The sequence below is a fragment of the Stigmatopora argus genome, chromosome 17 (genome assembly GCF_051989625.1).
Source record: "Stigmatopora argus isolate UIUO_Sarg chromosome 17, RoL_Sarg_1.0, whole genome shotgun sequence".
In the NCBI taxonomy this organism is placed as follows: domain Eukaryota; kingdom Metazoa; phylum Chordata; class Actinopteri; order Syngnathiformes; family Syngnathidae; genus Stigmatopora; species Stigmatopora argus.
Window position 1 is genome coordinate 11,623,337 of NC_135403.1, and position 26,040 is coordinate 11,649,376.

Consider the following 26,040-nt stretch of genomic DNA (forward strand, 5'->3'; position numbering starts at 1 on the left):
CAATGTCTTGTGTGTCTTGTGTCTGTCTTGCTACAGCAACTAAGAAATTTCCCGAATACGGGATGAAATAAAGTTCTAATCAGATCTAATCGGAATACTGTAAAATTAATATAGAGATCTTTATCTTCTCCTGGGAGTGTGGTTGTGTTTGGGTATAAACCAAACAAGTTATTTTATTAATGGCTAGCTCAAAATATCACAGCCTGCTAGAATTCGCCGTTTATTGCGCCCCCGCAGAAAAACTTGGCTCTGTCACGACGTAAATTAAAAAATCTCACCTGGCACGCGTCCACTCCTCCCTGCAAGTTCCCGGCGCAAAGCATCCTGGGAGTGACGGCGTCGTCGTAGAGCTCGTTGCACGTCTTCCTGTCGATAATCCGCACTGACGCCTCCCGTAAGCGAGACGCCAGTTCCCCTGCCGACAAAGCACCCACTTGTAAAAACGACCGGGAAAGAAAAGCCGGAAAAGTCCATACCGTCTTCCGCCAGGACGCCAAAGCCGGTGACGTAGCAGCCGGTCCCGACGGCGAAGGCGTGCGAGGGCGCGGGCGCGCACGCCGGCTGCACCAACTCGTTGAAAAAGACGGGGGCGCCCAACTCCACCAGCGCGATGTCGTAATCGGACGTCTGTCGATCGTAACTCGGGTGCGGGACGATGCGTCGGACCGGCCTGGCGGCGGCGGAGGACGCGCTCTTTCCCGCCGACATTGAGCGCATCCCCATGTAGGCACGCCAAGCCCGCGGATCCGAATACCTGTTGGAAAAATCCAGTGAACTCACTCCCTCCTATCGACGGCGATGGACGTCCGGACCTACTTGATGGCATCGGAGTCCTGGAAGCAGTGGGCGGCCGAGACCAGCCAGCGCGCGGCGAGCAGAGTGGCGCCGCACACGTGACCGTAACGCTCCATCTGGAGGCTGACCTGCCACGGCCACGACCCGGGCGATGCCTCTGTGCCGCCTACGATCTTGAGCCGCCTTCGGGGTCGCGCGCCACAACCTGCGAACGATGCCAAATCAAAATTTAAAAAAGAAATACTACATGTCAAAGTCAAGAGCCCCATATGTGCTGCAGTGCCCCCAAACGGCCAATTTAAAAACATGTATCTTTGCAAATGTATTTAAAACATGCCTACAGGGTAACCAAAAGGCATTTTTCAATGGCCACCTGCAAAAAGAACCCCAAAAATGTTAACTTACCGCACCGCAGCTCGTCAGACCCGTCAAAGCAGTCCATCACGCCATCACACTCGGGGTTGAGTTTGCTCACACACTTCCCATTGGCGCATTGAAATGAGGACGCTGAGCAACCCTTAAAGTCTACCAGAAACATCAATAAATACGCTTAACGCCACCAAATTTGATCAACATCGATGCTCACGTGCTCGGGTGCAATTTAATTCGTCGCTGCGGTCTTTACAGTCGGCCACGCCGTCGCACATTGAAGACTTGGGCAAACAAGCTTTCTTCCCACACGTGTGGTAACATTTTCTTCCTGGGAACACAAGGAATCAAACAAATGTCTGGCAGAGCGTGTTTTTAAAATTATTTTTGGAGTGTCGACTGACCACAATCACCGTCTTCGCCGCTGTCCGCGCAGACGCCGCACTGAGCTTTGCACTGGCCGTCGCCACACAACACCTCTCCGGGCCTGCATGAAGCTACAGTAGACGCAACAAAAAATGGTTACACTACAGCTTTAAAACAAACAAACAAACAAACCTGTCTACACTTACGGCCCAAAGTGGAGACGGCACGGTAGAGCAAAGAGAAACCACGTTGGGTCACAGATTGATCCGAATGGAAGTGGATGGACAGCGGAGAGGAGTAGACGCGCTTCCTCTCGCCGTCTGATACCTGGTTGCACAATCTTTGCCCGGTAATAAACAATCTGGGTCATGTGATCATCGGAATCCTTCCCGGCCGATCAACAGGGCGACTCACTTGACGCCACCCACGTCCAGCCAGTCCTTCTCGCACCCGTCCGACGACCGCTGAATGTCCAGGGTCACTACTGTTACCGAAATGGAGTAGCCGGGTAAGGGTGCCTAAAAGGGTAAAAAAACGATTCAATCATTTTAGATCCCTTAATGAACATTCTGGTGTGACTCACTCGTAATGTCCACTTGCAGTCGATATTAGGAGGGTAGTGGGCCGGGTGGTAAGGGGAAGAAATGGAGCCGTTCCACAAGGACATGGCGCCTCCACAACCTAAAGATGAGCATATACGTGCACACACCAGGGGTGCTTAACTCGGTTTGTGGATTTTTCAACGATGTAATTCGATTTAAGGGCTTCTGAAATATTTCACACTATTTTTTTGCAAGTCGAACGTTTGTCCTCCAACTGTTTCGGACTTTAGAATCATGTCAACTAATAATTCCCAACCTGCTTTGGCCACAGCGTGAAAGTACGCTCGAAAGACGGCCCCTTCCCTCTGCCGGCCGAAGGAGAAGGTGAGCAACATGACGTTCCCCGAGGACGTCAACCTCATGGCGGCTGACGAGTCCCGCGGCACGGGCAGCCCGCACCACCTGCGGACATCATTTTCAAAAAAAAAAACATCTCAAACAGTCACGAGCGTAAATAGATCGGAGCATACCTGGCAATGATCTTATTTTGCAAGGGCAGCAGGAAGTCGTAGGTCGACAGCTTATGAGCGCCGCAGCTTCCCGGCGCGCCGCCGGCGTGGAGCGAGAGGACCACCAGGCGGACGGCGTGACCCGACGGCACGCGTAGACGCCACTGGTAGTACGGCTTCTTGGGACTCGCTAGAATCAGGCTGCGGTTCACACCGGGTTTGGCGTACATGTCAAAGGACACTGCTACGAATGGAAAGCCGGGAGCAAATGTCAGCTTTACTCTCGTTTTTTTTTTGTGAGCGGCAGACTCACCTTGGAAGCCCAGCTGCCATTTCCCACTCTGGAGGCTGTTTGGATTCTTAAGCTTGTCAGATTTTTCTTCCCAGTCATCAGGAACCAAACCTAAACGGGTGGAATATATATGTTTAAAAAAAAAAACTCAAGGGATTTCATTTGAGGTACCGTCAGCGTGGTTTATTATAATCAGAATTTTGAGAAAATGATCTGTCGATTCCATTACCCAATGAGTGTAGCGTGACATCATCCTGCTCCATGTAGTAGCGCTGCTCTCTCCGCCCATCCCGCAGAACCTTATCATCGCCCGAAAATCGGCGCTGCAGCCCATCCGGGCCAGACCCTCGAATCGCCACGGCGACACGGTCGGGAGCGGAGAACTGGCTCCAGTAGAAGACGTTAAGGCCTTCCGTACCTTCACTACCGCACAATCACTTTTTTTTTTCCTTCTCATTCATTTTCACCATAGGCAAAAGTATCGGATGTTTTCGCAGCTGCGTACCTGAAGGCCGCGATCCCTGAGCGCAGGTAGTAGGAGCTCCACGGTGAAGACTTGTAGAGTTCTGAGAACTAAAAAGAATTATTATAGGTCAATCCGGTTCAAAGAGTTTCAATTTTGAACACAAAATTCAGGATTATGGTAGCCCTGTCGAAAAAATAAAAGCATTTAAATCAGTATGAATGAGCTACAAAGAACCACCCAGCGGGCCAGATCATACCCCGTAGTGGGCCGCTTCTGGCCCACGGGCCGTGTTTTTGACAACTTCGGTTTAAAGTGTTAGCAGAGAGTGAAGTGTGTGTGAGTGCATAAATGACACAGACAACGTTTGTTTTGCTCGTCCTCTCACTATGGCCGGTTTGTCCTCCGCAGTGAAAAGGGACAGATCCCCGAGGACCCTTCGGACCCCCCTCAGATACCCACACAATTTACAACCGACCAGCTCCGGTTTCACCTTTACATTTAAACAGCGAAGCGACGACGGGGGAAAACTAAGAACGTGAAAAAGTGAGGAAAAAGCATCACTCACGTAAGGTTTTAAGGCCTGAGCTTGCATTTGGAAGTTCTCCGAGGAGTAGTTGGCCAGTTCCTCTGAGAAGCTCAAGTTTGGGAACTCCACGCTGCATCCCAGGAAGAAGACGGAGAAGGGCGGGGCTAAGGTGGAAACGTGACATTTGTCATTTGGCAGGTATTTTCAACACATGTTAAAGGACTCACGTGTCAAGTAGCGAGCGGCGACAGCCAAGGCGGCGGCGCAGCAGAACACGGGAAGGAGCCTCAAAGCCCATCTCCTCCAGGAAGAACATCCGAGAGACACCTGCTCCTCTTTGAATGCCGTCAGGAGCCTCGGATGGCCTTCTTCTTTCTGCAGTTTAAAGATGACCTTATTTTTAGCAAGCGTTAGGAGAACTCGGAGGGTCTCACCTGCGCCTCGGAGGAGTCGCGTCCGCGGCCGAAGACGCAGTACACCTGGCAGCTTTCCCCCCTCATCGCGGAGTCAAAGTCGGTTCCGGAGCGGCGATGGAGAGGGAGAGAACCCCCGGTCGAAACCCGAGCCTCTTTTTCGTTCGCCCGCTCCACTTTTCAGGTGTCGGCCGGAGACCCAGAATGCATTGCGCCGGCAGGGCAGGGGACAATGAGGCCACTATGCGGGCGGCCGATATTGTGGGCAAACTTGCCCCTCGTAGCAATTGAGGTGCGTCGGAAGGGGGTCGAGCGAGACCCCCTCGATCGCTAATCAGGCATCAGATGACGCCAAGAGAACACTGAGATTTTGTGCTTTCTAACTGGATCGGGATACTCGACAAATACTTTGGATTCGGGAAATAAATCATCAAATAAAAAAATAGCGGGAAAGTAAAAAAGTTCATCGGTAATTTTGAAATTTTTGCGTAAATAATTTAGAATTAAATATGTACATTCATTTCAAATAGGGTATGTATAAATAAATGGAAGTTGATTAACCACAAAAATGATCAAGTATTAGTTTATTATTAGATTAATCAATAAATTATTTGATTAGATAACCTTACTAAATATAAAACAATGTACGGTGATCTATATTTAGTTTTTCAATAAAATACGACTTTTTTAACTCACTAGACATCCTTTTATGATCACTGCTAGCCCTCCCAGTCAGAACGGATTGGACGTCTAGCACCATCAATGACAAGCAACCCGTTAAATGAAGCGCATGTCATCGGATATATCCGTAGATCCACGATGTGAACTTGCTGACCCTCACGTAGACGCCAGGCAGGCCCGGTCTGCCGCAGCCGGCCCCCCAACTGACGATGCCGATCAGAAACCAGCGGCCCCCGTCTGGCGCCTGGCACGACAGCGGCCCGCCCGAGTCCCCCTGACACGTCGCAAACGACAGATCGGACACTTGAACGATAGCCATTTGGGAGGTGAGGGATGCGACGCTTACCCTGCAGGCGTCTCGCTCCCCTGACGGGACCCCCGCGCACAACATGCGGGGCGACACGGGGCCGTAAGTCTTCTTGCACTCAGTCTGGCTCATGATGGACACTTGCGCCTTCTGCAGCACAGATGGTAACGACTTGTCTGCAAAAATAAATACAATAAATCAACAATGGCCATACAGAAGAATGCATAATTTTCCCTTTTGATTCTTCACCTTCTTCCGAGCGATATCCCCATCCCGTCACCCAGCAGCGATGCCGGGCGGTGACGGCGTGCGAGGGGGCGGGCAGGCACACGGGTCGAACCGGCGGGTCCGTCGAGGCATGCCATGCCCTCTTGAGCCTCAGCAGCGCCACGTCGTAGTCCAGCGTACGGGCGTCGTAGTACTCGTGCGGCACGATCCGCTGGATTTCCGCCACGTGCCGCGCGCCGCCCTGCGTCAGGGCGCCCAGGTGAGCCCGCCAGCGCCGCGGGTCGGAAAGCCTGCGCGTGTTCGGGGGTCAGTTTGGCGAAAGGTGAGAAAGAATGACGGAGGAGCCACCTGTCTTTGCTGAAACAGTGCGCCGCAGAAATGAGCCAATGGGAGGAGAGCACGGAAGCGCCGCAAATCAGGTGACCGGAGAAGTGCAAGCTGACCTGCCAAGGCCACTCGCCTTCTTCCGAGTCGCTACCACCCACGATTCGTGGGATCTCGGGGGCCACGGAAAGCCCGCAAGCTAGAAAGAGGAATATATTTTTAAAAAGAAAATACAATTTGGTTAAAAATCTAAAAACTCCCTTAAACTAATGGACAGTTCACTTTGATTGGGAGAGGCTCAGAAATAAAATATATTAAGAGTAAAATATTAAAATAAAAATTAAAACTGAACATAGAGGGCAATATATTTAAAATTGAGTTTTCAAAATCTAAATACTACCATATAATGAAACAAAATTTGTAATTAACCACAAAATACCACAAGAGGGGAACAAAGCACCTTCTACATAGATGATAAAGAACCACTATCATGTTAGCTACTGTAGCATGAACACAACCGTGATATACATACTATGTATGTTACAATAAACTCTTCAAATACTTTACACATAGATTTAATTTGTTATCAAATAGTAATGTGCAAAAAGACAGTATGGTATACAGGCGAGTTTTCTCACCGCAATCCTTTTCGTCACTTGCATCCTGACAATCAGTGATGTCGTCGCACCTAGCGTTCTTTTTCCGGATGCACGAACCACCGTCACACTGATAGCTAACAGCTGAGCAGCTTGTTTCTGTCAAATGGAAAATATCACAAGGAAACGAACGCACATACGATGACTAATTATAGAGCCAAACCCTGCGTGCAGTTGGTTTCATCCAGTCCGTTGATGCAGTCTGTCTCGCCGTTGCAGACAAATAGAGGATGTAGAGGGGTCGCACCGCCGCAATTTTTGCTAGGCTGCGCTGAAATTGTAGATATATATTCAAAACACACACACACAAAACTAGATAATAAACTCTGATTACTTTCGTCCATTTAGAACTCAACTTACAGCAAAAAACCTCGTCGCTTTCATCCTGGCAGTCGTCCAGCCCGTCGCAGCGTCGACTTTTTTCCACGCAGAGTCCCGTGGCACACAAGAAGTGACTTTTTGGACAGGCTATAGAGGAGAAAGATAACGTCAGCCACACTATCTCATCTTTCTACTACATTTACAAAAATAAACACTTACGTTGGGTGACGTTGTATTGGCTGTACGACGCCTGAAATGGTTTCGCGGCACTTCGAGAGCTGCAGCGAAATTCCACTTCGGCATTACGGCCCGGTATGCGAAAGACGCTTTCGTGTCCCACGTAGATACCACAGAAACTGTAATTGACATTATTGTCAAAAAAGCGACTTATGAGATTTGTTATGAAAATTGTACTTTTTAAATGTCATTTATGATTGCACATACATAACTTCGTTGACCTTCCACCATCCGTGTACACAGGCCTTCATGTCTTTTGGTTTCAGAACATAATTGTGGAGTTGCAGGGCAACCCCCAAAGTGGCATCAGGAGTCTAAATAAAAATTAATAAATTAAAAATAAATAAAAATAAATGCAATATACCATATTAACTGCGCATACCTGAAAGATCCACGTGCAAGAGCAGTGAGGGGGCATCAAACTGGGGTGGAAAGGGCTGTAGATCTGCCCGGTCCCATGTGATTCAAACGTAATGTGAGAACTGCAGCCTGGAGAGGAGAAGAGTAGATTTAAAAAGTTTTTTTTGAGTATGTATGTGTGAAATTGAAATAATGTGTCATACGCCCTTCTGCGATGGCTTCAAAGTATCCTCTGAAGCTCTTTGGTCCACTGGTCATGGTGAACGACAGCAGCATGGCATTGGAGGTCGACACGAGCGAGATTGTGCTAGAAATCGGTCCACACATTCTGCACGCATTCAACCCCTTCATTAGAAAAATACACACTAATATGTTTAATTTTCTCCTTAGCTTTGGAGACTCACCTGTGGAGAGCTCGGCCCCTCAGGGGCAGAAGGGCGTCGTAAACGGTAAGCGCGTCGTGAACGCAGTCGCTAGGCTCGATTTGGAAGGAGGCGACGGTCAGCCGGATGAGAAAACCGGCCACAGCGGTGAGCTTTACGTGGCATCGAACGCCTCCCCACGAGGAAAACACGTTCAAAGGCACCTTTGACCCGGGAAGGCTGGCGTAAAGTTTGTCTATACATTTGGAACCTGAAGTTGAGAACGCATTAGTACGGCGGTATGAAATGAATCCGTAGCCACAAATGAGAGCTCACCTGCTGCATTGGATGAGTAGTCTGAGCGTTGAACAGCTGTTAGAAAATAAATATAAACCCCAAATAGTTAGTTTTAAAAATATATATATAAAAACATCTAAGATTGTAAAGTAATCTACCATTGACGAGGATTGAGTCGATGTCCACAGGCAGGCTCAGCAGGTAGCCGACTGACGAGCAGTTCTTCATGGTGGTATGGACTGAGTCCCTTAGGATGGCGGCCACGCATTCTTCACAAACTGCTGCGCTCCTCAGGCGAGGGACCTCGAAAACCATCCAGAAGTGCACCAGTACGCCTCCCTTATTCGTGGTACTGAAGGATCCCAAAAGCAAGGTAAATGCTAAAGCGGATGGGGACAAAGATGGATCCTTGTGGAACACCAGAACGCCTTGTTTTATATTCCAATGTTATCAAGATTATAGATGAAAAGACTAAAAATGAAAGAGTAGCTTATAGTACTAGAGATCACCTTATGTTTTATTCCAATAAAGTGATTACATTTTTGCCAGATTGGTGAAAAGATGTTTTTTGATTGTAATGCAACCCTACGCCCATTGCGGTTCTTTATGGAATAGTTGGCAGACCCTTGTTTTATACCCTCCCTTCAAACTAGGCCCCCCTCGCCTTACCTGAGGTCTGAAATGATAGCGTGCTTGTATAGGCGAGCTATCGAGGAAGTCTTGTACACGCCGTTCACCTGTAGTAACAACAATTAAAATATCACGAGTATACAAAGATAATCATGCACAGTGCTACGTACCACATGGTTTATCTTGCTCGCCATGGAGACAAACTCGTGGGACTCGGCCTGGCGGTACTCTGGGATGAATTCCACGTTGGCAACGCGGAACATCCCAGCAAAGTAAACACCGCTGTTGCTTTCGCGACGAACTGGGGTAGTTATCGAGAATGCAAACGCCCCACACACTTTGATTTGGTATTTTTCTCCAACATGGAGACAAAATATTGCATTTTGGCAGACTGTTGCGCATTTGAAGACAGACTTACAGATAAAAACCCAAAGCAGCGACCACAGGATCACCACCAGCACAAAGACCACAGCCGTGATGATAACAGCCAGGTGCTGGATGCTGAGCAGGTACGCCCAAAACCTGGCCAGGCCTTTGGGCTTCCTCCTTGTCTTCCTGTACATCCTGCACAGCTTCTGCAGCGTGTGGTCCACCGTTGACAGCTCCACGGAGACATCTTCAACCTGTTATTGAAACACGAGTGAGATAACTTGACCTTTGGGAGAACCTGCGCTTATATTAAGTGCGTGATTAATAGCGTAGAACAAATAAATGTCAAGTAGCTTGACTCAGTGAACCGTTAACACTTTGGACTATAATAGAAAAAGACAAAAGATGCATCTGTATTGCTGTAACGCTACTTCAATTCTAGTCTGGTGCATTGAATTACACGCCGGTGAATATATATTATTCATTTCCTGAAACAAGAGAGGGTGAATAACATTTTTTCTATTCAAGCATGAAAAAAATTAGTCTAGACAACCTTTTTTTTAGTGCACGTTTAAAGTGAAAATTCACCAAAAAGGCTTATAGGCTCAACTGTAGTAGCATAAATATGAAAAAGAAGCATGTTCTTACATTGGCGGCCTCCTGTTGAGACGTGTCGGCATCTCCGTTCTCCTTGCGCTCGGAATCCATGGCACCGGCACCCCCATTAAAACCTCTTCTTAAGACGCATCTTTAAAATAACCAGCAAGTACCACCACGCCGCACGACCAGATGACAATTGAAACAAGAGCGGCAGCGTCGGAAAAACTCGCGTGTCGAGTTACCGTCGTTACAAACTCCCATCTGGATAAAAAGTCCACCCCGTGGAGGGATGACGTTTTCCTACAAGAGTTTTATTTACAACGTTATTTAATAGACAAGCAGCTGACGTCCAAATAAAAACAAAAAGGTTCCAGCCTTTGTGAAATAAAATACAAGTAAACAAACATAGAATCGACAACGTTGTCACAGTGAGCGGACAAAAGTCACGGATACGAGAAGGTATTTTAACACTTGTCGCGCCTACATGGTTAAAGGCACAGTCAACATGTAAATAAAAACAAACAAAAAAACAGTACTACATTCAGGGGAATGGACGAGAGAGAGTCAAGTTGATTTCTTGAAAAAGGCATTGCGGGTGATGCTGGAAAGCAACTGGTAAGGTTTCCGTTTGGGGGGTTCAGCCAGAGAAAACACCTGCTGCTGGGGTACGCTGGTGGGGATGGTGACGTGCCGTTGGTGGAGAGGGTGGAGAGTTTGGTGATGCGGCGGCACCGAACCAGAGTAGCCCACAGCTAAAAGGAAAAGCGGTAAGCATGTTTTAGCAGCTGATGTCTAATCTATTTTGTCTAGGAGACCAAATGGAAACCAGAGAGTTCATTTTATGCAACCTTACTCTTGATTTTGCCCTGTTTGGCTCTTCTGGCATTGGCAATAGCTTGCTTTCTTTGCTCCTCACTGATTTCTATTCCTGTGGAAATATGAATAAAACAGGTTTGATTAAGACGATCTCTTAAACCCAGATTTAGCAATGCAAAAATTATTCCCTGAAATTATATTAAATAACCGCGTTGAAGAATTGAACTGAAATTTCAGGGCATATTTTATTGCCGGCCTCAATATTAATTTATTTACAACAGCAGACAACTCTATAGTAGCTGAGGGCTCAAAATGGCATACAGTAATCCCTCGATTAATGCAAATTATTTGCGACTTATTTGTTTATTTATTATTTAAAATTATTATTATTTATTATTATTTTTTTAATAGGGGTGAATGCTCCTTTGCGATTTTTTTATTATTGCGGCCTATCTGGTTTACATTAACCGCGATATTCGAGGGATTATTGTATTTTGTCTTTAAAATTTATTTTTGAAAGGTCACATAAATTCAACAACATCAATATTTAGTGCAACCATCTGTTGACTAGTTTTGTTCGAGCAAGAGTTGTGAAAAGCTCACCCATCTCCTGGTCCTCCTTGACCCGCCTCCTCTCCTTGCTAAAGGCTTGAAGCCACCTTTCCTTGTCCTGAAGCTTCCTGCAGCACAGCATGCACACAAACTCCAGCGTTTCAGCGTGGCGCAGGCGCATGGCGTTCTTCAGGGTCAGGCCCAGGTCCTGGTCCCTCCCGTCGGCGACGTCGAGCACTTCGGTGAGGTCCATGTCCAGACGGCCTCGATAGTGAAGTAGATCCCGGCGGAGAACGTCCTTCTTGCAAAAGACCAGCTGATGGTCGAACAGGAAGAAGCTACGTTGCTGCATTTTCCCCTGCCGTGGCATTCGACTCAGCTCCCCCGAGTGGATCAACTCGGAGCTGCGTACTAGCACGTCGGGGCCCTGCAGCACCCAAAACACAAACTTAACTCTAGGTGAAGCTTTGACTATACATAATATCTTCTGACGTCATTCATCACCTCCCAGTGAAGAATGGCCACCTGCCAGTGAGCGATGGCGTCGACGCTCTCTAGCCGTCTCTTCCGTTCGTTGATCAGACTCGCCACGTTCTTCATGGCCTCGTACGCGTCGCTCACACCACTGTGATCACTACACAAACATTCAACGAGACCGTAGTTTGAATTGGATGTCTATTGTTGCCCATTGAGGCCAATGGGTTAAAGACTAAATTAAAATGGTGCGTTAAATGGCAGGCACAAGTTAGTTTTTTCACGTTTTATGCAAGATAATTTATTTATTTTTGAATTCCATTCATTTTAGCGTTTTAGCCGTTCATCTTTTCTCGATTTTGAAATAAATTACCTTATTGGCCGCATTGTCTTGCGTTATGGCGTTTCGTCTTTGACAACTTGCACTTTCGTGCAAGTCTAATTTGTGCGCATATAAGCCGTACCCCTGATTCAGTCAGCATTTTTTTAGCGACAAATACGACGTATTTACGGCGCTAGTTACCTCGCGTGACAGTCATCAATTTCAAGTGTGGGGTTAACAACCTTTTTAAATATCCACCTCAAAAGTACAACGTGGAACTTACAGCTTTATTGTGTGGTTAATATAATACACTAATGTCCCTGCGGCCTATTGGATTAAAATGAATTTATGACCCCCGTGCTGTAATGTAGATGTTAGTGTGATCTGATAAGATACGCGTGAGACTAGGAGAAGTCTGGACACGTTTAGCTGACGAAGAGCTCGTGTTCACTTTAGCTGGTGAGTACCTGTGGTCTTTGGGTGTGTACTTGAGCAGCTCCCCCAGCTGCAGGGGATATTTGCAGATCTTCTGCACAGGAGTGAGCAGGAAACCGGCGATTGAGATGTCAATCATCTGTTGGCGGAGGCGGCACCACTCGAAGAAGTGCTTGTAGCGGCCGGATTTCATCAAGCGCTGCAGCTCGGAGCAGGCTGCCGGGTGCGTGTTACAGTACTCCGAGTAGATGGAAAAGCCGTCGCCCTTTCGTGGACAACAGAAAGAGAGCTTGTTATAAAGCAGCAATTTGTGGGAAAGGTGCTGAAATACTGGCACTGAAATTTTGGTGCAGTTGTGTGAAGGTTCTTTGCAAACTTGCACGCATGTTGCATGTTTTCAAGTGACCTGCAAAAGGAAGCACGAGCCGATGTCGCTGAGATGCGGCTGCTCCTTGTTGTGCTTCTTCTCCAAGTCGCGTAGGAAGCGCCTCTGGAAGTGGAAGATGTCCTCGATGTTGCTGAAGATGGTCTTCAGTTGCGGATCAGTGAACATGTCTGGGTGCTTGCGGCACTGCCGGATATAGCCCTGTGTAGAAAATGACAAATCTGGAATGATAGCTAACTCGAGTTGCTCTTTCGACATTGGCCTTTAGAGGGAGCCGAAAGATTAAAAGGTGCTACGGCAAGTGAATTTCAGATGATATTTGTCCCACCTCGCAAATATCTTTCAGATGCTTAATGTAGATCCTTTCTGTGTTCATAATCTCCTGCACCACGTTGGTCCTCATCTGCTGCCTGTGATGGCTGACGTGCGCCTCCCGGCGAACCGTGTCCTCTTGCTCCGCCACGCTTTCCACGCTCCCGGCGCTCGAGTCCTCCTGGTTCACTCGCACCTGAAACAATCGACGGGAACGTTGTCATTCTCATCTTGAAATCCTCATAACTGGCCTTGCTTATAAAAATGGCTGCTTGAAGCAATTACAAATGAAGAAGGAGTACAAAAACATTTTGCCAGTGCTTGCTCGACAACTGCCACATGCAATTACACAATAGACGAAAATCTGCCAATCAAATATCTGGCTAATTAAGACTCAGCTGTCACTCCACATCCGTTGTCAGGGAAACCAGTTGATCCCCAAGCGGGTGGCAGACTTACTTTTACACACACACACAGTGTTAGAAGTGCCTTTCTTTTGGAGTGTCGCCAGCTTACAAGTGGAGTGCAAACAAGCAGGTCAGGAAGTCCACTCACCCGGACAAAGCAGGACGGGAACCAGGCCTCCTTCTCGGGCCCCCTGCCCCACCACCAGTCCTTGTGCGAGGCATCAAGGATGCGGATTACGTCCCCCGCCTTGAAGGCCAGCTCCTGCTCCTCCATGGTCACATGGTCCCACAGGGCTTCGGCGTACACGGCGTGGCCTGAGCTTATCCACTGTACACACACACCAGAGCGGATGATTCCGTGTAGAACACCAAAGGATTACGACGCGGCGTGCCAAACATCTTGAAATCGCACTTCATCCGAACATCGCCACGAAATTAAACTACACTATCACAAAAATTCCCAACTATTAAACCCGTATTAGAGAGAAATAGTGATGATGCGAAGGATCATTAGAGGTTCCTACTGTGTTATACATCACCACACTACAAACAAGTGGTGCACAAATAAAACACTTATTTGTGGTGCACAAATAAAACAGAAAGCGGCTCACCTCGACCAGCGCAGAAAGTTTGACGCCCGGTTCCAGGTATGGCGTGACATCGGTGTCAAAGCTACCTTCTTCCTCTTCCTCTTCACTCACGCTGTCGTCCGGCGGTACCGAAGCGTCCGAAGCGCCATCTACGGAGCAAAAAAAAAAAAACAATACAATGGAGGCACATCTGAAAGGAGTTCCACGCATTCGCCTTTGAGTCGACTTTTCCTACCGCTAAGAACTCGGTGCAGCTTTTTCCTGCCCACGCGGTCCAGTCCGATGGGGGTGCTCTGGGAGAGGGTGGTGGGGCGGAACCTGGCCGAAATGGCTTTGTAGGGGGGCACTTGATGGGAGGGGACCGGTGGCCGTGTCAGAGGCTGCGGGGGAGAAAGCAATGTGGGGTTTAGCGAGTCTCGACATTTAAGAATGGCACCACCATATTGAGTGATTTTTCTGAGATACTAAAATAATAAAGAACCGCACAGAGGGAAGGTGGTCCTCGTGGGGGGAGTACAAGTCCTCCACTCCCATTACGGATATAGGTCTCCGTTGTCGCTTGCCCGGGATTTTCCCGTCCGGAGCGCACTCCTCCCTGCTTTCGCAAACCCCGTTCTGGATGCATTGCCGATCGAGGGACTGCGTCCTTTCTTCGGGGTTCAACTCGGCCGCCTCCTCGGGAATGCAGTGCCTCCTGGAGAGCAGCTGTCCGTAGTCCGAGATGGGCCGCGGTCTGGTGCGACCGCTGCGTCGCCGGGACTTGATGGCGGCGGTCTCGGCGGGGGGTGACGCGTGGGACTCCGAGAGGAAGACCGGGGAGAGGGGAGAGGTGCTTGTTTCCGAGGAGTCACCGTCTCCTTGGCCGGACACTTCCTGTCTTTCCTCCTCTGACGTCACCTGGCAACAAAAAATTACAGCAGGGTGAGTGACGAATCCAAACAATTGCTTTCAAACCACATCGAGATACGTACTTTAAAAAAAAGAAGCTATTTTTTTATCATCTATATCTGAAAATTCTATTTTCAAACTCAGTCACATCAGCTAATTGTGCATTTCGGTCACGTCATGAGTCACTCAATAGTAAACACCTTAGCAACTTAGACAAATTTTTGAGAACTTCAGAAATGCCCAAATGATGGAAAAGTAAAAGAACCTACAACTGCCAGATTTAAGAGACAATATCAGCATTGCGACGCAAAAAAAAAACAGGCTTATCCCGAGAGCTGATTCTCAGGCACTGAGCACGTACGCAACGCAATAAAACACTGCGCGTAATGTATATGAGCTTTGACAGGATCAACACAACTCCAACACAAGCATAGAACATCTGCAGGTCCATCAAAATATTGCTTTACGTGAAACCCGTCAATGCGTATACGTTTTGAGATCGTCTTTTAATCAGAAACAGCGACTCCTGTTCAAGCGGGTCCAAAAATTGTTTTGACTGGATCGAGACTCGCCGCAAAATGACTTGAATCAATATGATCCGGTTTCCCTGAAAAAAATGCACCAATTCCTATCAAGCATTGCAAATATTCCGCAATAAAACACTATCACGGCGGAGTTCATTTCACGTGCAAATATTGATCCGAGCAGTCAAATCTCACCTTTCGGTTCTCCCCGTCTGGATCGGGACCGCCACACACACAGCGGAAAGGCACACAGAGTGCAAGCACCATTGTGAAACACATGCAGGCCCACGGCCCAAGATGTTTTTTTTTCTAGACTGGCCAAATCATCCTCAAAAGGGGGGAAAACCCACAAAATCCACTCCAGATTTTTAACTGTCCCAGCTAGGACTCGAAAGCATGACGGCTGGACTTTGTTCTGCCGGGCTGACTGGACTGCAGAAGCGAGGAGTCCGCTTAGAGCTACTCACCCACAAATGTTGCCCTTTTGCACAAGAGACTGCTAATCATAAACAAAGAATAATCATTAACCAGGCCTGTTCCTTAAAGCATTGGACAGCCGGGTCCAGCACGTGATCTGGCGCCAGTCGATGTATCACGTGGAAGGCAAATACAGCGGACAGTGCACATGACGGTGACATTGAGACAATTACGACCCAAAAATTGCTTGATTAAAGGACTTCATTCACAAGGGTCAGCCCGGCTCAGCGAAATTCAATCTAGGCCTTTTCCTGAAGTTTCTTTCATGCTTGAAATGTAACCTCAAGTCTAATTGTATCTTAATGATTCCCAATCAGCTGCTGCTCGTGTCCATTGCACTTGTTGGTTTTGCGTTATCGAGCTGATCTTAAACCCTGTAGAGAAGAAGTCATCTTAGCAATAAAAAGCACGATTACTGGTTGACTCAGATTCACTCGTTCGAAACATTGAGTTCTAATACAAACGGAGTGGGTAATTTTAATGACACCAGCTAGGGATGTCTATATGGATTGAAAAAGAATGGGTTTTTAATAGCTACAAAATAATCCAGATATTGCCAAATCGAGACTAACGAATATATGTGATTGGAACAATCTTAAAATCAAAGCAGAAACAAATTCTTTCTGAAAAAAAATAGTTTGCGACTCTGACACTAACCAAGTGACACCAAACCTTTGCGACAAAACTAGCTAACAGTTAGTCAGCCGTGAAACAAGTGAACCAGTGAACAAACATCAAAATGGTTACCGTCCATCAATTCTCTCTAAACTCACCTCATTGGGTCGGTCTTCTTCGGGTTGGGATCGGTCTCCCGTCACAAACCCGCACGTGGTGATCACCAGGGATCCATCTTCTCCGACAACGTGACGCTCGGGTGACGCGTGAACCAGAACGGAGTGCCCCGCGGACATGACCCGAGCTCTGACGGGCGAGGGTCGGCGCCGGCGCTCACTGACGCTCAGGCAAGGCACGCGTCGGGTGTAGTCGTCGTGGAGACGGCTCAAGGGCGACATCGGGGTGGAAGGGCTCGGGGAGGGCGAGCGACTCTGCCTGCGCATGATGTTCAGGTCGGTCATGCTGCCGACCAGCGTCAACATGGGTACCTTCACCCTCAACGAGCTCTTCCTGCGATCGGCGAAGTCGGCCGAGGAGGCGCTGCTGGTCCTCTGGATGTTCAGCGACCCGTTGGACGAGGCACTCCTCTGGGGGGCAGACGGCGTGGGGGCCTTGCGACCAAACGGCATTTTGAAAAGGTGGAGGTCATCCGCGCTCTTACTCAAACTGCTCAGCACGGTCGTATGAGAAATGTTTTCCGTTTGCCTGCTGATCTTTGCTTTCTTATGTTCGGTCCTACCTGCCACCACACGCTCCTCATTTTTATCCGACATGACAATCCGTCCCGCCCCGAACGCTTTCCTCATGCTCCGGGATAAGCGGGAATTGCGCTGGAGGCTTTCGTCAATTTCCTCTTCGACGTCGGAGTCGCAGTGACCGGCCCTGGGATTTCCGTTCGACAGATAATCGCCGGCGTCGTTTGGGACGGTGTTGACGTTTTCAGTCGGACGCTTGGCGTCGAGTCCACTCGCTCCACGACTCTGAATCCCCTGGAGCACTGCGGAGCGAAGTTTTTTAAAAGAGTCAACCATGCCGAATGCAGAGAGGCCGACGGGACTTTCGGTGGCGGAGTCCGTGAAAGAATCCTTCCTGGAGCTGGAAAACAGCCTCATGATTCTTGAGGACCCGGGCTTCCCAGAAGAGAAGTCGACACCGTTCGTGAGGTTATCGTCGGTGTCGGCGGCTGGGCCTACGGTGACCGGCTGCAAGTACGACACGACAATCCTCTCGGGTTGACCGTGAAACGGGTACAAGTCGCCGAGGGGGCGACTCCGGGTCGGAGGTTCTCCGTTGGAGGAGGGGAGGCCAGAGGGAGGGAGAGAGTCTTCACTTGTAGACGAGACTCTGTCCTCCGGTTCTGCCTGCGGAAACAAACATAGACACTGAACAATGTACTATTGTTTTGATCATTGACCAATCTGTTGATGGGGGGCCAGAAAATAATCTCTTCCAGTCCCTTCCAGAATAGTGCTGGGCGATAAAATTATCGTGAAATTATTTTTGTCAACGATAAAAGTAAAAACTTTCGCTAAAAATTCGATAATTCTAAACTGCAATTAATTCTGAGATTGCAGGACAACACCGAGCCGACCCAGTAAAAGAAACGAGTGAGTGATTTTTTTGTAAATGGCCATATGTGAAGTAAATTTACACTGTTACTTTTTGTGAGACTGAAAATAGTCTTGCACAACAGAACTAAAATACTTTTAAAATCATCATATTTCATATTCTCTTTTCTAATAAAGTAAGGTAACAGCTACTTTCATATTTGAATAAGGAGGAAAGTAATTTATTTTCAGAAGTTTGAAGTTTCACATTTGAAACAAAAAAGATGTTAGTTATCGTGATAATTATCAATAGACTAATATTTTTTTTTTTTAATCGTGGTAACAATTTTTGTCACATCGGCCTGCTCTAGTACAGAAACATAAGCATTCACTAACAACTCTGCATTTTTCATTATCAGCCCGCTACAATGGTGGAGTACCAAGTAAGAGGTAGAAGAAGTACTCCAATGATCGTCTTGCAGCTTCTACACAAGGAAATCCTGAACAAGCACTTTTGGAATGAGCACATTGAAAGATAATGGTTGCGTACACTACAGCGCTCTTTGTGTTAGGATGAGTCACAGATAAACAAAGACTCGCTTTCTCAAAGTCGTAAGACAAAAAGCCAAGGCACACTTGGGAAATGACGTGCCTTTAACACAAAAGCTGCAATTTGAAAGTCTGGGGGAGCTGAGGCCCAGGTTGGGGTCTTCTAATGTGCGTGTGCGCGACTCACAGTGGTGGTAACTGCAGCTGGGCCTTTGAAGCCGGCCTCTCAGAGCATGACTAAGCGATGAAAAATGCTAATCCGTTGTGATTAATGCGATAAATTGCTGCGCTTCCTCCAGATTAACAACAATTGCCAAACTTTCAACGTTGGCGCGGTGCATCCCATGACGTAAATATCTCTCTTGCCTAAAAAAAATAAAATAAAATGCTGCTGTTCAACCTGTCGAACGGGATGTCAACAATTTACCTAAACACTGATGTAAAAATGTTTTAAAGGAATAAACGGAAATAATGCTAGCACAGCGGCCTTAGTTTTAGCCTGGCAAAATCTTTCCTCTGGTGAAGGAGTACGGCGAATCCAGATGGGACGCCATCGGAGCCATCGCCGCCAAGTACGACCCGCTGACAGATAGAATACGCCGCCCCTCCACCACTACCAGGAACAATACGCCACTTTGAAAACGGCGCTCTCAATTGTCTTCTTGTACCACCGCCGAGGAGTGACGAAGAGCAGCGGGGTCTGTTATCCCGTCGGTTTTTCCGGGCCGGGAAAAAGATAGCAGAGGAATGTCAACAAGTCAACTTGGCTTAGTTTTTGGGGATTTTAATGTCCGATTCCATTTTACGATAGTAGTATAAGGAGTTGTAGTTGGGCAATTTCCACAAATTGGGGAGTACAAATTGGGATTCAAATTTCACGAGAATTAACCTGTAATTTAAAAAAAAAGATTTAGACAATTAAAGTAAAATTTCAATAGAAAAATACGTTTAAATACCATGGAAAATAAACTCAGACAGTAAGAAAACTATTTTATGATCGAAAATTAGAAGTTCACAAGACAAAACCTTGGTTAATTTAGGGAGAAATGTATTAATCAAGAAAAAAAAGTGCATTCACCATAATGAAGTTTATTTTCTTAATTTTGAAAAACAACATATTGCCAGAATAAATATATAAAGAAATTTTTTTGATGGGGTGGCAAGTGACCTGTTTTGTTTGTTTGTTACTTTTATTATTGTTATATAAAAAAAGGAAACATAGGTTTAGCAACTATTCTTTAAGGCTCCCAATGAGAAAAATAAATAAAATTATTCAATTATTTATTATTATTTAAATTATTTAAGTTAAAAAAGTGTTAGCACAAGCCTGCACATGTAATTTAAACATGATGTAAAAAATTGCCAAGAGAATATTCTACTTTCGTTAAATTTGTTTCGGTGTGCTTCCCTACTGTTTTGTGAATTCCTTGTTGAGGTCCTGTTAATCAGGGAGGGGTCACTTGCCTTACTTTCCCACCCTCCCATCAGGTCCCCGCAGCCAGCTGGAGCCAACCTCAGATTAGACTCCCGCAGACAAGGATGAACATGCGTTCAGAGACAAACATGCACGAGCTGGGGCAAAAACACACGGTCAATTAGAAATGGTAGAGCATCCCGGCCGATCCATGATTCTTATTCATCGAGCTGTTTTGCGACAAGTTAAAAACAAACTAACAAATGTGAGTAAACTCTGAGGGGTCGCCTCCGCAGAGGTATGTCTCTCGCCTCGGGCCAGGGATCAAATTCATCGGGGGCGGAAAGACGCCCGGAATTAAAGGAGCGGGCCGCCAGACAAGGGAGGATCCTGGGAAAGTGGGCATTTGTCATTTTTCAACGCTTTCTCACCGTCAAAAATGTACACAACTGCACCTGAATGGATAACACACAGCTGCCAAACGTCAAATAAATCCCATTTGGTAGTGGGATTGGTCATATTTGTCAGCTCAGGGAGTATTTTAACTCATGAGATTCATTACTTCTGCGATCACACCGATTGTAAATGCATTGCTTTGGTCTCTTTGTTTGTTTGTTTTTGTGTGCAACTCTCGCCCGATTAAACACTCCCGACGCCAATTAGCAAATGCTACGAGTCAGCTCCGCGGAACACACACCGCAAAAGTGTGTGTGTCATATTCCCCTTTCCATGCCATTGCTAATGTGATTAGCGCCGCTTTGCTTTTGAGTGTGGTTTCATCTACACGATAGCCTAATCAAGCAGACAAGCGGGGCTATTCGCCGCTGACTTGGAGTGCCACTTTAAAGCTTGCAAAAAGCCCACCACGTCGCTGCCGGCCTCTCAATAAGTTCAACTCCATTTGGTTGGCAAAACAAGTCAATTTGGTTAAATTCATGCTAGTTAGCATATAATTGATGTTGTAATGCATTGCTATGTATTTTTAACTGTCATATTTTGGCAAAATGTCAACATTTTCTGTCCTGGCACAATAACGCCAATTAATTTTGGCATGTGCTTCCAAGAGTTATCGACAAATCGATACGCAAGCAATTAGCAAATTAAGATACAATTATTTTGATTGTCAATTAACTCACAATTCCTTAAGCTACATTTCCTAATAGCTACATTTTACTTTATTAGATGAAAAATATACAGTCGTACCTCTACAGACGAAATTAATTGGTTCCAGAACTTTTTTCGTAACTTGAATATTTCATAAGTAGACCAGTACTTTATATGTAAATTCCGTAATTTCTTCTTTGGTCCTCAAAAAACTACCAACTCAAACCTTTAAAAATTATCAGTGTCCCAATTTTGCATGAAAGATGTGAGAAACAGACAAAAATGAAAGAAAATTATTTATTTATCCAACCGTAAGAAATCCGGGCCGTAATAATGTTACCATGATAATTTCAAAATAAAATAACAGATACAGGAAATGTATTTGCATTGAGGGATTTCGTAACCTGAAAATTTTTTACCTAGAGATTCGTAAGTAGAGGTATGACCGTATATTACTCAAAAGGTGGGGGAAAAACTGCAAATTGTCTCTTATGATTTCATTGTTTTTTTATTCATAACAATATCATGTTAAATATTGCTCTTATTTCTGTAACATAGACTATAAATAAACTGAGATTGGACGCCAATGGCACTGAAAAATGACCATTTTCTGTATCTTTACAGTTAGTTTGTAAATTTTCTACGCAATTACAATTTTTACATCCGACCACATTGACCCCGCGTTCACCATTTCAGGAGCCCCGCCCCTACCATATAAAGACCGTGGGAAGCGCAACTCACCCGAGGGGAGGGATGTCTGTGGGCGGGGCATAAAAACCTCCACCTGATCTGCTGTCATAGTGACAGACAACCTGGGAATTTAATACAATACTTGGACGAGCCTTGTCAAGAGTCAACATGGTTTCTGATGGCGGCTTTAAAAAATAAAATGAAAAAAAAATACTTTGGGAATTTGAACCTGACTATGGGACTGAAATACTATGCGGCGCCATGGAAAGAATTTGAATTCCTGAGTGGCAAGCAAGTATGAAAGGGAAAGTAGACGACAGGAAGCAGATTTTGTTGTGTGAAAAATCTCTTGCACAGGTTTTAAATTGTATGCTGTCACTTGGGGACATGTAAAAACATGAATTTCTACTTTCCCACTGGCCATTTTTTTATTTTTTGAGGATTCAGGGATACATAGATGCTCTTATCCTGCAAACATTTCCAAATTTGAAGGTGTTCTTACAACTTTATGTAAGTAACAATTTCCAGTGTGGAAATTCCAATATTAAAACGTCATTTAATCAAAGAATAAAGTTGCATTTGAGAGAATCACCAAATTTTCAACATTTCTCAAGAACCCAAGACTCGATTCCCCAAATCATTGACGTCATGGTGCTTAAGTAGCAATATAAACAAGTCTGAGACATTCAATTTACCTTCATTTTAGGGTGAAATTTTATGGTTTCATGCCTTTTAGCCAAAAAGTATATGAAAGTGCAAGGTTTGTATGCTGAAAATCCCAAGAATATTATGCCTCCTGTAAATTTGACTCATTTTGAGGTGTATTCTGAAATCTGCGTAAGGGATTAACACTACACTAAAACCAGAAAAGAACTAGAGCCGAAGTGCCTATTTCTTTCTACCATTGATCCACTTTCTTTTGGCCCATAAAGCTCTTTGTAAACCCCCACTCAACACCCCCCACCACCTCGCCTCCTTCAGCCAGCCTGGCTTCTCTCACATCACTATAACAACCAGCCGTGTAATGCACCCCCCACCCCCCTCCCCAGTACAGAGGAGGCACAATTAGAAGACGAAGAAGACTACGATAAAATATACAATAACTTTTTGAGACACAAAATGGACGACTTACCCGACTCATAGTCGCTGTATTTCCCCCTCCTGGTGCCTTTTTAGCCATGGAAAAGTAGTCGGGCTTTCTCTGAAGCCTCACTCCCTTCTTCCATATCGAGTGGGAGTCAATTCAAAAGAAAATAAAGCGAAAATAAATGTTTTTCTACTTCATTGTGCGGCTCCTTTCAAACACACCGGGTGCTAGTAGTAGCAACTAAGGCTAGTTGATGAAAGCTCACCGACAAACTTGTGAGACTCGTCTAAAAGTTTAGGTTCACATTCCGGACGCGTTAGAAGAACAAAATATTAATGTTGAAATTATTAAACCGGCTGTAGCGGTGTTTTAACGATAGTTATTTAGTTTTAGCGCGAAAAGCGGCAGATTAAAAGAAAGACGTCTCGAGGAGGACGAGGAGCATCTTGATGCACTTGTTGCAGTCGTCTCAAAAAAGAGGGCGGGTTCGGGGCGGACCTGATTGGTCTGCTGCCGCAGACCAATCATGCGTGGGCTGATAAGGAAAGCCGCGCCTTCTTTCTTCCGCCTGTGTGAAAAACATTAAAAAAAAGAGGGAGTGGACTCAACGTTCCTGCTAGAATTTGATTCGCTGGTAAACAAGAGAATGATTCGCAGGTCGCCAATAGAAACTCACCTGATGAGAGTAGGTCACGCCTCTTTAGTCCTTTGTAGGAAATATAATGGTAAAAAAATAAGACTTGACATTCCAGTTAGTGCATTTTTTCCCCACGTATAATTGTTTTGCCCATCCCAAATTTCACATAAAAAAGTTACAGGAGAGCATTATTACTCATTCAATTCCTTTATTAGTCACGCACTAGATGTCATTTTGTTTGAGTTGAGATATGTTCAAGTTTTAGGAGTATAAATGGAAAAAAGAAAAGGGCCAAAGTGGTACTCGGAGGCTCGCCACATCACGCTGCAAAAATCAGGAACCCGGAGAACGTGGTGTCGTCATCGTCATCGGCGAAAAGCCCGTTAAAGAGCTCGTCTCCGACCACTTGGAGCCACACCTTGTCCCCAGGGTCCAGGGGCAGCACGGCACCCCCGGCCGCCTGATCCTCACCACTCTGGTAACTGTCTGCGGTGTGGAGTATCCTGACTCCGTTCTTCACCAGGGCCACCTTCACGTTCCTGGAGAACACCGTGACGTAGTAGGCGAAGAAGTACACGCCACCCTCCGAACATGTGAACCTTCCTGTTTGGGGATCGTAATGATTTTGTTGGTTGTAAATAATCCTGTCAAACCGGATGGGCATATTTGGAGCGGGTAGTTTGCTCTGCGCCGTGAGTCCCACGGAAAAGGCGCTTTTGGAGACCACGCAGGGTTCTCCCCGCTCGCCCTTGTCCCCCGTTTCCCCGCGAGACCCCCGTTCCCCCCTGTGGCCAATGCTCCCTTTGGAGCCTAGAGCGCCCACCTCCCCTTTGAACCCCTGCCGGCCCAGGGGACCCGTGGGTCCCGGAACGCCTCGGTCCCCGCGAAGGCCCGTTTCCCCTTTCGGACCTTGCGGCCCAGAAATTCCCTCTTCTCCTTTCCGTCCCTGTGATCCGGGTAACCCAAGCTCGCCTTTGCTTCCCTTCAGACCGAGAGGCCCTTCAATACCTTGGGGCCCCATATTCCCCGGGGGTCCTGGGTCTCCGTTGTCCCCCCTTCGCCCCTTTAGCCCCGCTGGACCAGGTGGACCTAGAGGAAAGAGGATTTTTTTCCGATTAGGTGGAATTCCCGATAGCGCAAGCGTTCAAACATTCATTCATTTTCCGAGTCGTTTAGGATCACAATGCTCGCGGGGGTGCCGGAGCATATCGTGAATTGGTTGCCGGCCAACAATCGGTCACGTACACTCGTATCTATGGACAATTCAGAGCATTCAATTGGTCTATTATGCATGTTTTGGGGATGTGGTGGTAAGAAACCGGAGTACCCATAGAAAACCCACACAGGCTCGGAAAGAACATGGCACTTGTAGTCCAAAAAATAGGTTACTTACCGGGTTCCCCGGTCTCTCCCTTTGGTCCGTCCTTTCCAGCCAGTCCCGTCACGCCGAGTCCACCTAAACGGAGACAAAGTTCAACGTTAAAAACAGAGCGGTGGGCTTTTCAAATCCGGTCACTCACCCGTGTCTCCTTTCTCGCCTCGGAGACCGTCCCTGCCGTCTCTTCCAGGTGCCCCGTTGTGGCCCGGGTCCCCGGGGATGCCGGGATAGCCACAAACGCAACCTTTGTTATTGCCTACGAGGCTGTCGTCCTGCGCAACGCCGTCGCGTCCCAGCAGGAGGAGCAAGAGAGGAACGGCGAGGATCGTGATGGACATGACGAAGATAACGCGTTTTGTTTTTGGTTCGAATTGGTTTCATGTGATCTGAGGAAGTGAAAATGAAGCTTGACAAGAACTTTGGAGCTCAATTCAACTGGATGTTGAACCTTTTCTAGGCTTACTTATTGCCTATTATGTCACGCAGCACCAAGTGCGGTGCTAATGTTCAACTGGGGAGCAAGCAGGCTTTTAATCCTTTTTCAAGCGGGCATTTAACTCGTTGGTTGGGCTATAACTAGAATGTTTTTATTGCTTTTAACTAATATTTTATACATTGATTTATGCGTTTAGAATTTAAACTAACTGAATGCAATAATTCATGACAAATAATACCATCTGTTGTTCCTTTAGCATTTTATTCTTATTTTTTTCATCTATTAATGTAATTATTTGAATAAATTACTACATTTACTATTCAAAATTCATTTCAGCAATTGGTGAAGGGATTTTTCTTTTAAAAACGAATTCCCTGCACGTGTACTTTAATGTATATAGAAGTCACTGAATGTGTTGTGGAAATTTGTTTCAATAAAAAAAAGAAATACTTGAAATGATATAATAAAATTCATTATATTTTCACTTACGGAAGCATTATCAAGTTGCAAAATGGCACTTTGATGAAAACATCTTCGACTATCCTGTAGTAGGTGTTTTTTTTTCTTTATTTGATCAACCACAGGAAGCTTTTTTCCTAATGACTTGCTTTTCCAGCTCCGCCTTTATTATTAGATTGAACTGAGTAAGGAGAGACAAGCAGGCGGCCGGAAGAGAAATACCGCTGGGGGCGGGGCTAAAACTAACATTGTCATATACACTTACCGTAAATAGAAACCTCTATAGACCTTC

At 46.3% G+C, this 26,040-nt stretch overlaps 4 protein-coding genes across 6 annotated transcripts; all 4 read right to left on the reverse strand.

Moving 5' to 3' along the window:
* Positions 1 to 1,545: 1,545 nt before the first annotated feature.
* On the reverse strand, positions 1,546 to 4,656 carry LOC144092131 (suppressor of tumorigenicity 14 protein homolog). Its single transcript, XM_077624920.1, has 12 exons — positions 4,300 to 4,656; positions 4,093 to 4,240; positions 3,905 to 4,029; positions 3,379 to 3,446; positions 3,103 to 3,296; positions 2,895 to 2,984; positions 2,603 to 2,825; positions 2,389 to 2,534; positions 2,114 to 2,211; positions 1,945 to 2,048; positions 1,737 to 1,870; positions 1,546 to 1,661 (listed from the first exon to the last, which is right to left on the reverse strand). The coding sequence occupies exons 1-12, from the start codon at positions 4,363 to 4,365 to the stop codon at positions 1,546 to 1,548; spliced, it is 1,512 nt and encodes a 503-aa protein (XP_077481046.1). The 5' UTR covers positions 4,366 to 4,656.
* A 275-nt stretch (positions 4,657 to 4,931) lies between these two features.
* Positions 4,932 to 9,758, reverse strand: tmprss7 (transmembrane serine protease 7). The gene is made up of 18 exons (XM_077624921.1): positions 9,699 to 9,758; positions 9,100 to 9,304; positions 8,852 to 8,982; positions 8,721 to 8,788; positions 8,210 to 8,403; positions 8,091 to 8,126; positions 7,797 to 8,025; positions 7,596 to 7,720; positions 7,415 to 7,521; positions 7,240 to 7,346; positions 7,015 to 7,151; positions 6,835 to 6,942; positions 6,638 to 6,745; positions 6,457 to 6,573; positions 5,843 to 6,017; positions 5,516 to 5,784; positions 5,306 to 5,442; positions 4,932 to 5,233 (listed from the first exon to the last, which is right to left on the reverse strand). The coding sequence occupies exons 1-18, from the start codon at positions 9,756 to 9,758 to the stop codon at positions 5,072 to 5,074; spliced, it is 2,475 nt and encodes an 824-aa protein (XP_077481047.1). The 3' UTR covers positions 4,932 to 5,071.
* A 182-nt stretch (positions 9,759 to 9,940) lies between these two features.
* Positions 9,941 to 23,331, reverse strand: spata13 (spermatogenesis associated 13). 3 transcript variants are annotated; one of them, XM_077624576.1, is made up of 14 exons: positions 23,104 to 23,331; positions 22,884 to 22,995; positions 16,606 to 17,808; positions 14,430 to 14,840; positions 14,179 to 14,323; positions 13,965 to 14,092; positions 13,502 to 13,681; positions 12,963 to 13,142; positions 12,656 to 12,835; positions 12,282 to 12,514; positions 11,523 to 11,652; positions 11,070 to 11,445; positions 10,504 to 10,578; positions 9,941 to 10,402 (listed from the first exon to the last, which is right to left on the reverse strand). In XM_077624576.1, the coding sequence occupies exons 2-14, from the start codon at positions 22,929 to 22,931 to the stop codon at positions 10,215 to 10,217; spliced, it is 3,477 nt and encodes a 1,158-aa protein (XP_077480702.1). In that variant the 5' UTR covers positions 22,932 to 22,995; positions 23,104 to 23,331; the 3' UTR covers positions 9,941 to 10,214. The 3 variants fall into 3 exon arrangements, with proteins under 3 accessions (XP_077480702.1, XP_077480703.1, XP_077480705.1); XM_077624577.1 differs by lacking the exons at positions 22,884 to 22,995; positions 23,104 to 23,331 and adding an exon at positions 18,731 to 19,200; XM_077624579.1 differs by lacking the exons at positions 16,606 to 17,808; positions 22,884 to 22,995; positions 23,104 to 23,331 and adding an exon at positions 15,551 to 15,834.
* A 369-nt stretch (positions 23,332 to 23,700) lies between these two features.
* Positions 23,701 to 25,972, reverse strand: c1qtnf9 (C1q and TNF related 9). Its single transcript, XM_077624496.1, has 4 exons — positions 25,779 to 25,972; positions 24,996 to 25,239; positions 24,869 to 24,931; positions 23,701 to 24,564 (listed from the first exon to the last, which is right to left on the reverse strand). The coding sequence occupies exons 2-4, from the start codon at positions 25,189 to 25,191 to the stop codon at positions 23,795 to 23,797; spliced, it is 1,029 nt and encodes a 342-aa protein (XP_077480622.1). The 5' UTR covers positions 25,192 to 25,239; positions 25,779 to 25,972; the 3' UTR covers positions 23,701 to 23,794.
* Between the last annotated feature and the right edge of the window lie 68 nt (positions 25,973 to 26,040).

Excerpts from the sequence above, each read along its gene's own strand:
- c1qtnf9 (XM_077624496.1), bottom strand. The coding sequence starts at position 25,191 with ATGTCCATCACGATCCTCGCCGTTCCTCTCTTGCTCCTCCTGCTGGGA. Across the intron at positions 24,932-24,995 it reads AGGCGAGAAAGGAGACACGG|GTGGACTCGGCGTGACGGGA; the intron begins GTGAGTGACCGG and ends GTCTCCGTTTAG. Across the intron at positions 24,565-24,868 it reads GGGAGAGACCGGGGAACCCG|GTCCACCTGGTCCAGCGGGG; the intron begins GTAAGTAACCTA and ends TCTTTCCTCTAG.
- LOC144092131 (XM_077624920.1), bottom strand. The coding sequence starts at position 4,365 with ATGAGGGGGGAAAGCTGCCAGGTGTACTGCGTCTTCGGCCGCGGACGC. Across the intron at positions 4,030-4,092 it reads CGCCGCTCGCTACTTGACAC|CCCCGCCCTTCTCCGTCTTC; the intron begins GTGAGTCCTTTA and ends TTTCCACCTTAG. Across the intron at positions 2,985-3,102 it reads TGTCACGCTACACTCATTGG|GTTTGGTTCCTGATGACTGG; the intron begins GTAATGGAATCG and ends CCACCCGTTTAG.
- tmprss7 (XM_077624921.1), bottom strand. The coding sequence starts at position 9,758 with ATGGATTCCGAGCGCAAGGAGAACGGAGATGCCGACACGTCTCAACAG. Across the intron at positions 9,305-9,698 it reads CTCAACAGGAGGCCGCCAAT|GTTGAAGATGTCTCCGTGGA; the intron begins GTAAGAACATGC and ends TTTCAATAACAG. Across the intron at positions 8,404-8,720 it reads GCTATCATTTCAGACCTCAG|TACCACGAATAAGGGAGGCG; the intron begins GTAAGGCGAGGG and ends GGGATCCTTCAG.
- spata13 (XM_077624576.1), bottom strand. The coding sequence starts at position 22,931 with ATGGCTAAAAAGGCACCAGGAGGGGGAAATACAGCGACTATGAGTCGG. Across the intron at positions 14,093-14,178 it reads GCTGCACCGAGTTCTTAGCG|ATGGCGCTTCGGACGCTTCG; the intron begins GTAGGAAAAGTC and ends TTTGCTCCGTAG. Across the intron at positions 11,653-12,281 it reads TACACACCCAAAGACCACAG|TGATCACAGTGGTGTGAGCG; the intron begins GTACTCACCAGC and ends ATGTTTGTGTAG.